Source organism: Ambystoma mexicanum, chromosome 10 (genome assembly GCF_040938575.1).
Source record: "Ambystoma mexicanum isolate Mex_15411 chromosome 10, UKY_AmexF1_1, whole genome shotgun sequence".
NCBI classification, from domain to species: Eukaryota; Metazoa; Chordata; class Amphibia; order Caudata; family Ambystomatidae; genus Ambystoma; species Ambystoma mexicanum.
Genome location: NC_090932.1, coordinates 15,983,943 through 15,997,473, shown reverse-complemented (window position 1 = coordinate 15,997,473; position 13,531 = coordinate 15,983,943). Strand labels below are relative to the sequence as shown.

General features: G+C 48.6%; 1 protein-coding gene across 2 annotated transcripts in view; it reads right to left on the bottom strand.

Moving 5' to 3' along the window:
* LOC138491105 (probable cation-transporting ATPase 13A4) overlaps window positions 1-13,531 on the bottom strand; it is an 891,483-nt gene that overhangs the window by 736,683 nt on the left and 141,269 nt on the right. For both annotated transcript variants that reach the window (XM_069617424.1, XM_069617425.1), the window contains exon 7: window positions 1,626-1,760. In XM_069617424.1, the coding sequence (XP_069473525.1) occupies window positions 1,626-1,760 (135 nt within the window). The remainder of the gene's footprint in view (window positions 1-1,625; window positions 1,761-13,531) is intronic.

Here is a 13,531-nt window from a genome sequence, read left to right as displayed (position 1 = left end):
TCTCCACCTGTGCAATTCCTAAAGACTCCATCCTGTCGCTGTAGCTCTTCAACATCTACCATGCCCCTCTGACCCAACTGATCTCTTCCTTCTCTCCTCACTTCCAGTGTTATGCTGATGACACACAGTTTTCCTTCAAGAGTCCCTCTAATGGCTCATTTTCCAACTCTCTCATCACTGACTGTCTGACTGCTCTTCAGGAGTGGTGTGCTGCCAATGATCTCTGTCTTAATGCCAGTAAGACTGAGATCCTTCTCATTGGGACCCCAGCTCCCTCCTTCCCTCTGGCCACCCTCTGTGTCCCCTCCGCTCACCCTCTATCTGCTTCTTCCCTCACATCGCGGACCTTGCGAAGAAGGTCCATTATCAGCTGCTCCTCCTCAGAGGCATTCTACCTTTCATCACCTTCCCCCATAAACTCAATGTGTCCAGATCTCTGGTCCTCTCTAGGCTGGGCTACTGAAACAGCCTCTTACTCAATCTTCCTGTATGCACCCTCTGCCCCTACCAATCCAGAATAGGACTGCAAGACTCATCTTTGGCCTCAAGCCCAGGGACCTCATCTCTCCAGCCCTATAATCTCTTCACTGGCTCCCAGTTGCTGTGAGGATCAAGTTCAAGACCCTCTGTATCATCCACAAGGCTTTCTGGGGCCTGTGACCCCGCTACATCCAACTCTCACTCCCTAAATACTTCCCGGCTAGCGTATTTCGGTCCTTTAGCTCCTACTCTCTGCAGATCACATGCTTCTCTGAACAGAGAGTGGGGGGGGGGCTAGATCTCTCTCCTCCGCAGTAGTGTCCCTCTGGAATTGTCTCCCTGCCCCTCTCAGGCTTGTGCTAGATCTCCATAAATCCCTGGAAGCTCCTCAAGACTTGCTTTTCTTTTCTCTTCTTTCTTCCCTCTCCCCCTGCTCTGCTAACACACCCGTCTGCTGCAGTGACTGGCTGCCTGGTTCCCTCCGAGTTCTACAGGTCACCAGGCCCCCCACCCAGTCCAGCTCCCTCCTGGCACTAAGCATGGGGACCCTCACCCCATGCCCCTGCACCCCATGCAATCCCTGGCACTTGCACTCCTGGCCTCCCCTTAGCACTCGCTTAGCCCCTGTGGCCCTCTCCCTTCCCTTTTCACTTGCACTCTCCCCTCTTTACCCTGCACTTCCCCTCCCACCCTAGCACTTTGCATTTCGTACAGACCGGCACTAACCCCCAACCCCTCCCTCATATTTCTTGCTACTGCACTTGCACAGGCCTAGTAGGACCGTTATTGTTATCTTTCTACCTGGCCCCCCCTCTTTCTGTCTTGTGGCGCCTTGAAACACCATTTGTTGTATAGGGACTTTACAAAGGTCCAATAAATAAATATAAATACAAACAGTGCAGTCTATGTTCGTTCAGAACCATTGTGTCCAATCAAATCTGCATCCAACCAAGTGCCTATTGGGTTTACAAAGCCTAGTTCCTCGACCCCAACTCCAACCAGGAGTGACCACACATTGACGGACCACATTTATATAGCAAGGGTATAGCATCTGCGCCCACAGGCCTGCATTCAAGATGATGCACCTCTGTGTGTCCCAGCAGCACCTCGGATAATAGACCCACCCCACATGGCGAAGCACTCACCTGTCTGAGGTCATAGGTGGTCACGCAGATGGATATGAGGGTGATTATCGAGATGGCCAATGAAAACTCGTAGTAGCCATGAGACATCCAGAGGCTGATGGTGGCCGCTTGGAACACATAGAATGGGTTCAGCACCTGCGGAGAGGGCAAGACTCTGGGTGAATATCTCTGCATGTCCCAGCAGCACCCGCACAGAGAATGGGAAATTCTGGGTGAATATCTCAGCATATCCCAGCAGAACCCGCACAGAGAATGGGAAATTCTGGGGGGAATATCTCAGCGTGTCCCAGCAGCACCCGCACAGAGAATGGGAATTTCTGGGTGAATATCTCAGCATATCCCAGCAGCACCTGCACAGAGAATGGGAAATTCTGGGTGAATATCTCAGCGTGTCCCCGCAGCACCCGCACAGAGAATGGGAAATTCAGGGGAATATCTCAGCATATCGCAGCAGCACCCGCACAGAGAAAGGGAAATTCTGGGTGAATATCTCAGCATATCCCAGCAGCACCCGCACAGAGAATGGGAAATTCTGGGGGAATATCTCAGCGTGTCCCAGCAGCACCCGCACATAGAATGGGAAATTCTGGGTTCTGGGTGAATATCTCAGCATATCCCAGCAGCACCCGCACAGAGAATGGGAAATTCTGGGGGGGATATCTCAGCGTGTCCCAACTGCACCCGCACAGAGAATGGGAATTTCTGGGTGAATATCTCAGCATATCCCAGCAGTACCCGCACAGAGAATGGGAAATTCTGGGTGAATATCTCAGCGTGTTCCCGCAGCACCCGCACAGAGAATGGGAAATTCTGGGGGAATATCTCAGCGTGTCCCAGCAGCACCCGCACATAGAATGGGAATTTCTGGGTGAATATCTCAGCATATCCCAGCAGCACCTGCACAGAGAATGGGGAATTCTGGGTGAATACCTCAGCATGTCCCCGCAGCACCCGCACAGAGAATGGGAAATTCTGGGGGAATATCTCAGCATATCCCAGCAGCACCCGGACAAAGAATGGGAAATTCTGGGGGAATATCTCAGCGTGTCTCCGCAGCACCCGCACAGATAATGAGAAATTCTGGGTGAATATCTCTGCATGTCTCAGCAACACCCGCACAGAGAATGGGAAATTCTGGGGAATATCTCAGCGTGTCCCAGCAGCACCCGCACATAGAATGGGAATTTCTGGGGGAATATCTCAGCGTGTCCCAGCAGCACCCGCACATAGAATGGGAATTTCTGGGTGAATATCTCAGCATATCCCAGCAGCACCTTCACAGAGAAAGGGAAATTCTGGGTGAATATCTCAGCATATCCCAGCAGCACCCGCACAGAGAATGGGAAATTCTGGGGGAATATCTCTGGATGTCCCAGCAGCACCCGCACATAGAATGGGAAATTCTGGGTGAATATCTCAGCATATCCCAGCAGAACCCGCACAGAGAATGGGAAATTCTGGGGGGAATATCTCAGCATGTCCCAGCAGCACCCGCACAGAGAATGGGAATTTCTGGGTGAATATCTCATCATATCCCAGCAGCACCCGCACAGAGAATGGGAAATTCTGGGTGAATATCTCAGCGTGTCCCCGCAGCACCCGCACAGAGAATGGGAAATTCTGGGGGAATATCTCAGCATATCGCAGCAGCACCCGCACAGAGAAATGGAAATTCTGGGTGAATATCTCAGCATATCCCAGAAGCACCCGCACAGAGAAAGGGAAATTCTGGGGGAATATCTCAGCGTGTCCCAGCAGCACCCGCACATAGAATGGGAATTTCTGGGTGAATATCTCAGCATATCCCAGCAGCACCCGCACAGAGAATGGGAAATTCTGGGGGGAATATCTCAGCGTGTCCCAGCAGCACCTGCACAGAGAATGGGAATTTCTGGGTGAATATCTCAGCATATCCCAGCAGCACCCGCACAGAGAATGGAAAATTCTGGGTGAATATCTCAGCGTGTTCCCGCAGCACCCGCACAGAGAATGGGAAATTCTGGGGGAATATCTCAGCGTGTCCCAGCAGCACCCGCACATAGAATGGGAAATTCTGGGTGAATATCTCAGCATATCCCAGCAGCACCCGCACAGAGAATGGGAAATTCTGGGTGAATATCTCAGCGTGTCCCCGCAGCACCCGCACAGAGAATGGGAAATTCTGGGGGAATATCACAGCATATCCCAGCAGCACCCACACAGAAAATGGGAAATTCTGGGTGAATATCTCAGCGTGTCCCCGCTGCACCCGCACAGAGAATGGGAAATTCTGGGGAATATCTCAGCATATCGCAGCAGCACCCGCACAGAGAAAGGGAAATTCTGGGTGAATATCTCAGCATATCCCAGCAGCACCCGCACAGAGAATGGGAAATTCTGGGGGAATATCTCAGCGTGTCCCAGCAGCACCCGCACATAGAATGGGAAATTCTGGGTGAATATCTCAGCATATCCCAGCAGCACCCGCACAGAGAATGGGAAATTCTGGGGGGAATATCTCAGCGTGTCCCAGCAGCACCCGCACAGAGAATGGGAATTTTTGGGTGAATATCTCAGCATATCCCAGCAGCACCCGCACAGAGAATGGGAAATTCTGGGTGAATAACTCAGCGTGTTCCCGCAGCACCTGCACAGAGAATGGGAAATTCTGGGGGAATATCTCAGCGTGTCCCAGCAGCACCCGCACATAGAATGGGAAATTCTGGGTGAATATCTCAGCATATCCCAGCATCACCCGCACAGAGAATGGAAAATTCTGGAGGGAATATCTCAGCGTGTCCCAGCAGCACCCGCACAGAGAATGGGAAATTCTGGGGAATATCTCAGATATCGCAGCAGCACCCGCACAGAGAAAGGGAAATTCTGGGTGAATATCTCAGCATATCCCAGCAGCACCCGCACAGAGAATGGGAAATTCTGGGTGAATATCTCAGCGTGTCCCCGCAGCACCCGCACAGAGAAAGGGAAATTCTGGGTGAATATCTCAGCATATCCCAGCAGCACCCGCACATAGAATCGGAAATTCTGGGTGAATATCTCAGCATATCCCAGCAGCACTCGCACAGAGAATGGGAAATTCTGGGGGAATATCTCAGCGTGTCCCAGCAGCACCCGCACATAGAATGGGAAATTCTGGGTGAATATCTCAGCATATCCCAGCAGCACCCGCACAGAGAATGGGAAATTATGGGGGGAATATCTAAGCGTGTCCCAGCAGCACCCGCACAGAGAATGGGAATTTCTGGGTGAATATCTCAGCATATCCCAGCAGCACCCGCACAGAGAATGGGAAATTCTGGGTGAATATCTCAGCATGTTCCCGCAGCACCCGCACAGAGAATGGGAAATTCTGGGGGAATATCTCAGCATATCCCAGCAGCACCCACACAGAAAATGGGAAATTCTGGGTGAATATCTCAGTGTGTCCCCGCAGCACCGGCACAGAGAATAGGAATTCTGGGGAATATCTCAGCATATCGCAGCAGCACCCGCACAGAGAAAGGGAAATTCTGGGTGAATATCTCAGCATATCCCAGCAGCACCCGCACAGAGAATGGGAAATTCTGGGGGAATATCTCAGCGTGTCCCAGCAGCACCCGCACATAGAATGGGAAATTCTGGGTGAATATCTCAGCATATCCCAGCAGCACCCGCACAGAGAATGGGAAATTCTGGGTGAATATCTCAGCGTGTCCCCGCAGCACCCGCACAGAGAAAGGGAAATTCTGGGTGAATATCTCAGCATATCCCAGCAGCACCCGCACATAGAATCGGAAATTCTGGGTGAATATCTCAGCATATCCCAGCAGCACTCGCACAGAGAATGGGAAATTCTGGGGGAATATCTCAGCGTGTCCCAGCAGCACCCGCACATAGAATGGGAAATTCTGGGTGAATATCTCAGCATATCCCAGCAGCACCCGCACAGAGAATGGGAAATTATGGGGGGAATATCTAAGCGTGTCCCAGCAGCACCCGCACAGAGAATGGGAATTTCTGGGTGAATATCTCAGCATATCCCAGCAGCACCCGCACAGAGAATGGGAAATTCTGGGTGAATATCTCAGCATGTTCCCGCAGCACCCGCACAGAGAATGGGAAATTCTGGGGGAATATCTCAGCATATCCCAGCAGCACCCACACAGAAAATGGGAAATTCTGGGTGAATATCTCAGTGTGTCCCCGCACCACCGGCACAGAGAATAGGAATTCTGGGGAATATCTCAGCATATCGCAGCAGCACCCGCACAGAGAAAGGGAAATTCTGGGTGAATATCTCAGCATATCCCAGCAGCACCCGCACAGAGAATGGGAAATTCTGGGGGAATATCTCAGCGTGTCCCAGCAGCACCCGCACATAGAATGGGAAATTCTGGGTGAATATCTCAGCATATCCCAGCAGCACCCGCACAGAGAATGGGAAATTCTGGGGGGAATATCTCAGCGTGTCCCAGCAGCACCCGCACAGAGAATGGGAATTTCTGGGTGAATATCTCAGCATATCCCAGCAGCACCCGCACAGAGAATGGGAAATTCTGGGTGAATATCTCAGCGTGTTCCCGCAGCACCCGCACAGAGAATGGGAAATTCTGGGGGAATATCTCAGCGGGTCCCAGCAGCACCCGCACATAGAATGGGAAATTCTGGGTGAATGGCTCAGCATATCCCAGCAGCACCCGCACAGAGAATGGAAAATTCTGGGGGAATATCTCAGCGTGTCCCAGCAGCACCCGCACAGAGAATGGGAAATTCTGGGGGAATATCTCAGCATATCCCAGCAGCACCCACACAGAAAATGGGAAATTCTGGGTGAATATCTCAGCGTGTCCCCGCAGCACCCGAACAGAGAATGGGAAATTCTGGGGAATATCTCAGCATATCGCAGCAGCACCCGCACAGAGAAAGGGAAATTGTGGGTGAATATCTCAGCATATCCCAGCAGCACCCGCACAGAGAATGGGAAATTCTGGGGGAATATCTCAGCGTGTCCCAGCAGCACCCGCACATAGAATGGGAAATTCTGGGTGAATATCTCAGCATATCCCAGCAGCACTCGCACAGAGAATGGGAAATTCTGGGGGAATATCTCAGCGTGTCCCAGCAGCACCCGCACATAGAATGGGAAATTATGGGTGAATATCTCAGCATATCCCAGCAGCACCCGCACAGAGAATGGGAAATTATGGGGGGAATATCTCAGCGTGTCCCAGCAGCACCCGCACAGAGAATGGGAATTTCTGGGTGAATATCTCAGCATATCCCAGCAGCACCCGCACAGAGTATGGGAAATTATGGGTGAATATCTCAGCATGTTCCCGCAGCACCCGCACAGAGAATGGGAAAATCTGGGGAATATCTCAGCATATCGCAGCAGCACCCGCACAGAGAAAGGGAAATTCTGGGTGAATATCTCAGCAAATCCCAGCAGCACCCGCACAGAGAATGGGAAATTCTGGGGGAATATCTCAGCGTGTCCCAGCAGCACCCGCACATAGAATGGGAAATTCTGGGTGAATATCTCAGCATATCCCAGCAGCAACCGCACAGAGAATGGGAAATTCTGGGGGTAATATCTCAGCGTGTCCCAGCAGCACCCGCACAGAGAATGGGAATTTCTGGGTGAATATCTCAGCATATCCCAGCAGCACCCACACAGAGAATGGGAAATTCTGGGTGAATATCTCAGCGTGTTCCCGCAGCACCCGCACAGAGAAAGGGAAATTCTGGGTGAATATCTCAGCATATCGCAGCAGCACTCGCACAGAGAATGGGAAATCCTGGGGGAATATCTCAGCGTGTCCCAGCAGCACCCGCACATAGAATGGGAAATTCTGGGTGAATATCTCAGCATATCCCAGCAGCACCCACACAGAGAATGGGAAATTATGGGGGGAATATCTCAGCGTGTCCCAGCAGCACCCGGACAGAGAATGGAAAATTCTGGGTGAATATCTCAGCATATCCCAGCAGCACCCGCACAGAGAATGGGAATTTCTGGGTGAATATCTCAGCATATCCCAGCAGCACCCGCACAGAGAATGGGAAATTCTGGGTGAATATCTCAGCGTGTCCCCGCAGCATCCTCACAGAGAATGGGAAATTCTGGGGGAATATCTCAGCATATCCCAGCAGCAACCACACAGAGAATGGGAAATTCTGGGTGAATATCTCAGCGTGTCCCCGCAGCACCCGCACAGAGAATGGGAAATTCTGGGTGAATATCTCAGCGTGTCCCAGCAGCACCCGCACAGAGAATGGGAAATTATGGGTGAATATCACAGCGTATCCCAACAGCACCCGCACAGCACCGGCACAGAGAATGGGAAATTCTGGGTGAATATATCAGCATATCCCAGCAGCACCCGCACAGAGAATGGGAAATTCTGGGGGAATATCTCAGCATGTCCCCGCAGCACCCGCACAGAGAATGGGAAATTCTGGGTGAATATCTCAGTTTGTCCCGACAGCACCCACACAGAGAATGGGAAATTCTGGGTGAATATCTCAGCATGTCCCCGCAGCACCTGCACAGAGAATGGGAAATTCTGGGTGAATATCTCAGTGTGTCCCGACAGCACCCACACAGAGAATGGGAAATTCTGGGTGAATATCTCAGTGCGTCCCGACAGCACCCGCACAGAGAATGGTAAATTTTGGGGGAATATCTCAGCATATCCCAGCAGCACCCACACAGAGATGGGAAATTCTGGGTGAATATCTCAGCGTGTCCCCGCAGCACCCGCACAGAGAATGGGAAATTCTGGGTGAATATCTCAGCGTGTCCCAGCAGCACCCGCACAGAGAAAGGGAAATTCTGGGTGAATATCACAGCATGTCCCACCAGCACCCGCACAGCACTCACACAGAGAATGGGAAATTATGGGTGAATATCTCAGCATATCCCAGCAGCCCCCGCAGAGAGAATGGGAAATTCTGAGTGAATATCTCAGCGTGTCCAAGCAGCACCCGCACAGAGAATGGGAAATTCTGGGTGAATATCTCATTGTGTCCCGACAGCACCCACACAGAGAATGGGAAATTCTAGGTGACTCAGCATATCCCAGCAGCACCTGCACAGAGAATGGGATCCTAGCAGCACCCACAAACAGATATAGCTCTTTTAGTTCAAGTCTCTCCTCTCGCAAATTTCAGAGCTTGTGACAAACATATCGCAGAGGACACTACATTTCCCGAGTTTTCAGTACTTAGCACATCATTACGAGTACAGCAGTGTGGGAAAAACAGCGGTAATGTACGGGTAACGAAATACCATCAAACTTATAATGAGGCTCTCAGTGTAAGAGGTAGAGTTGGGTGAAAATCTCTGATACCTTCATGAAAAACCCCCAGCAGGAAAGTTCCAATGTGTAGATCTTGCTGGTTTAAATCAGAGCCAATGGGTGTGAATCAAGCACTGGCAAAGCCAACAGTTTTTACTTTGGTGCAGTCATGCAATAGACATTTGTCAACCACTGCCGTAATGGTGATACCTTGCCATGAGATGGCAACAGCTGGAACATGGAATGCCGGGACTATGGAATGCCAGATCCATATGTAACAAATCCTCCTGAGTGCTCAATCTATTCCTACGACAGCATTTACATTTCCTCTGTGTCACTGAGACCTGGATTCCATCTTTCAACACTACCATCCCAGCTTCTTTCTCTACTTCTCTTGCTTCCGTAAGCCACACCCCTCGCCCATCTGCCCGTGGCAGAGGTACTGGCATCCTTTATCCTTCTTCAGTAATACTCAGCCCTACACTTCTAACTCTTCCACCCTTTACCTCGTTTGCATTTTCTTATACTGTCTTTTCTAACCCCTATCCCATCTCGTTCTTACTTGTTTTTCGACCACCTGGGTCGATCGGTTCATTCTGTGAGGACATTGGTTCACTTTTGTCCTCTATTTTACCTTCCACTACCCCTCTTTCACTCCTTGGAGACTTCAATCTCCACCTTTCTTCTGTACATGCTACTCTTCCTTCACTTCCAATCCTTGACTCTTATTTTCTTGCTCCTCCTTTTACCCCTCCTTCTCATATTTCTGGTTCTTGTTTAGACCCAATTTTCACTTCTTCCCTTTGCACATCTTCTGTGTCCTCACTTCCAGTCTACCTCTCTGACCATCATCTCCTTTCCGTCTCAATCGTCCCAACGTCCTCTGTTACTGTCTCTTCTCACTCAACTCCTTCCTCATATTCTTGGCGTGACTTATGCAACTTTAACACTACGCCTTTTGTCTCTTCATGTATTTTTACTTTACCCCCCACCTGTTGCTTGCTACTCTGTCTTCTGATGAGGCAGCATCTAATCTTTCCTCTTCACTTTCTTCCTCACTCGATGTGCTCTATCGTACCTTTGTTTTCTATCCTTCTGCTCTCGGCTCCACACTATGCAACGTGCTCTTCGTCATCTTGAGAGACATTGGCTGAGATCCAAGACTGTGGAAGACTATACTTCTTTCTCTTCTTACCATGCTATCTACGATGACTGTCTTCTCTCAGCTAAACAATCCTATGTCTCTGATCTCTTACACACCCAGTCAACTCATCCTATGCGTCTCTTTCAAGCGCTTTTGTGTCTTCTCTCTCCTCCTACCTCTGATTATTCTATTAACTCTTCTGTCAGCCTTTGACTTTGCCTCATATTTTATTCGAAGATGATGTCTCTTAGCTCTGCCATTGAGTTCTCTACTTTGCAATCAGCTACTATTTCTTCTAGTTTGTCTCGGATAGAGACAATTTCCTGTTTCACTCCCATTATCAATGAGGAGACATCTCTACTGCTGGCTCGGGCTCACTCGACCACTTCTCCATCTGATCCTATACCTTTGGCACTTATTGCCAAAGTCTATCCTTCTCTTGTTTCCTACCTCACTTCCTTATTCAATATCTGTCTCTCGACTTCAACTTTTCCCTCCTCATTTAAGCACGCCTCAAGTATTAATATCTTAAAGGAAGCTTCCGCTGATCCTTCACTAGTCTCTAATTTCTGTCCTATTTCCTTAATGCCATTTCTTTTTAAAATACATGAGCGCATTGTCTACTCTCAAGTGTCTACTTTTGTTTCAATGAACTCTATTCTTCCCCGTCTCCAATCAGGATTTGGCCCTTTTCATTCTACTGAGACTGCTCTTGTTTCTGTACTAGAATCAATCCTATCTGTACGCTATTCTAAACATACCTCTCGTCTTATCTTCTGAGACATATCTGCAGCTTTTGACACTATTTATCGGTCTCTCTCTTGTTAGCTTCTCTCTCTTCTTTTGGTTTCACAGGATCTGTTCTTTCTTGATTTAGGTCATACCTGTCCCAGAGGACATCCTCAGTCTCCTGGGCAGTGGCTTCGTCTGATACACTCCCATTGGTCTGTGGCATTCCACAAGGTCCAGTTCTTTGCCCTTTTCTTTTCTCTCTTTATACTTCCCCCTCTGGCTGAAATTATGTCTTCTTTTGGTCTATCCAACTACCTTTATGCTGACGACAAGCAGCTTTTCTCTCTTTCTCATTTGATTTCTCCTGACATCCATAACAAACTTTCTATCTGTCTCCTTGCTATGAAATCTTGGATGTCGTCCCACTTTCTCGTACTCAATGCTGCTAAAACTGAGGTACTTTTCTTTCCTGCTAATACTATTCCGTCTCCTCCCTGCCCTTCTCTTATTTCATTTCCTCCTTCTCAGCTGCCAATTTCCTCCACAGCCCACAACGTGGGACTTTATTTAGATTCTGAGCGATCCTTTAAGCACCACATTTCTTTATCCTAACGTGCCTGTCGTTTTCACTTGCATATCATTCGGAAATCTTGTCCCTTCCTGACTTTTGAGGCTACTAAACTCTTTATATCTTCACTAACCTTTTCCTGTCTTTTCTACTGCTCTTCAGCACTCTTTGGTCTTCCTCTAACTCGTCCTGCCCACTGAAATCTGTTTTTAATGCTTCCATTTGCCTACTATTTTTTTCAGCTCCTCGTGATTCTATTTCTTCTACTCTTTCTAATTTTGATTGCCTCTCTTCCCAGTCCCACCTCAAATTTTACTTTTTGTGTCTGGTTTTTAAATCCATCTATGGTCTTGCTCCTGAATATATTTCTTCATTAGTTTCACTCTACACCCCATCCCAATACCTCCACTCTTGCTCACAATGTCTTCTCGTTGTTGCTCGCCCTCCTTGTGCTCAGTGCCACTTTCGTTCATTCTCGTTGCTTGCTCCTCCCCATTGGAATGCTCTTCCTCTCTCTCTTCGTTCTATCACTGTTTATTCTGTATTTCCTAGCTCTCTGAGATCCTACTTACTTCAATCTGGTTATCACTACAGTTTGCAGTCCTTTAATACTCACTTCTTTTGTACCGTTTGATGAATCTATGTACAGCACTTTGGTGTAAAGTGCTACATAAAATCCAAATAAAATACAAAGAAATACAAAAAACTAAAATGGTGTGATTATTTGGGTGCATGATATCAGTGTCTAATACCTACACACAAGTACAAACTGTTGGTTTTATGGATATAGGACTTCAGTGCAGGGAACAGATATAAATCAAGTGGCTAAAGGCAGACTTGGTTAAGACATTTCAATTACACCATTCGCACAATTGCAATTGCAATTAAGCCATTTCATCTCAGCAGAGTGATCAGAAATAACACTGTCTGGGCACAGTTTGATGCTGTTGCTTGATAGACTGGACTCAAAGAGTCCTAGGATGGAGTGTGTTAGGCGAGGAGGAGCAGGTAGTGGATCGTAATGGAGATAAGAATTAACACGGACATGAGCAATCTTTGCGTCTCTCCAGAAGTCCCATCTTTTTCCTAGCAGTTATCCAATGTAAAGGTTTTGGCATATAGTTGGCTCTTAAGCGTCACCTAATAGCCAAAACTAAAAATCACACTGAAAAGGGTTCTCAGCGGTCCTGTGAAAAGGGAGGATTTAGGATGTTAGGAGTGGGAAGACATCCAATGGTGTTTCAGTGCACTGCGTATTTAGTTGTTTGGGATTCGGTCAAAATGACCGAATCCAAATGACCTACACCACCAAATTACCGAAAATAGATGCTACTAAATTTCCTACTGACTAAATGTTCGTAGGACATTTTGTAGTATCTATTTGGTGGTGTAGGTCATTTTTGTAGGCAACGCACCACTCACTAAACTATACAGTATAGTGAGCAGGGTTTGCAGGGGACACCCCCGCAGCTGACCCGACCCCAAAAAAAAAAAAAAGCTGCGGGGGTGTCCCACGCAACACCCCGCTCACTATACTATAAAGTAGGGGGACATCCCTGCAGCTGACCCCAAAAAAAAAGGACCCTGCGGTGCCAGTTCCCGATAACGGAAGTGAAAGGGATCTGGCGTCGCAGGGACCAGCAAGATGGAAGGAAAGGTAAGGGGGGAGGTGAGGGTGGGGGTTGGGAGGGGGTTAATGTTTCTATAGATTTGGGGTTGTTTTGCCTTAAATGACCGAATGGGAAATGTACGGACAATTTAGAATTACGTGCATTTCTCATTCGGTCATTTCCGTCGTAACCTTTTCAGTCGCGGTAAAACAACCCCAAATCGTTGTTGGTTCTGTGTGGTTGGCAGAAAAAGCATGTAGAGGTGGTAAGCTATGGGCCCACTTCTGCTGCCTATGCAAGCCAGTACTTCCCCGTGCCTTATTCTGTCACTAATGCACTCCAGAACCAATGTGATAGTAGTCAAAGTGAGAGAGCCAAGAAGAGGGGCTCCTGGGGTTTGGTGCTGACTCGCCATTTCCTGTTTGAAATCTTCCACTTGGAGGCCTAGTGATGTATAGATTGACACAGAGTGGATTCTGGGACATGAAGTCCTGAGGGGACATCTGTGATGATTGAAGTGGTTTGCATTATGGGACATTAAGTCATGTAATTCTTCAACGCATGGCAGGGAG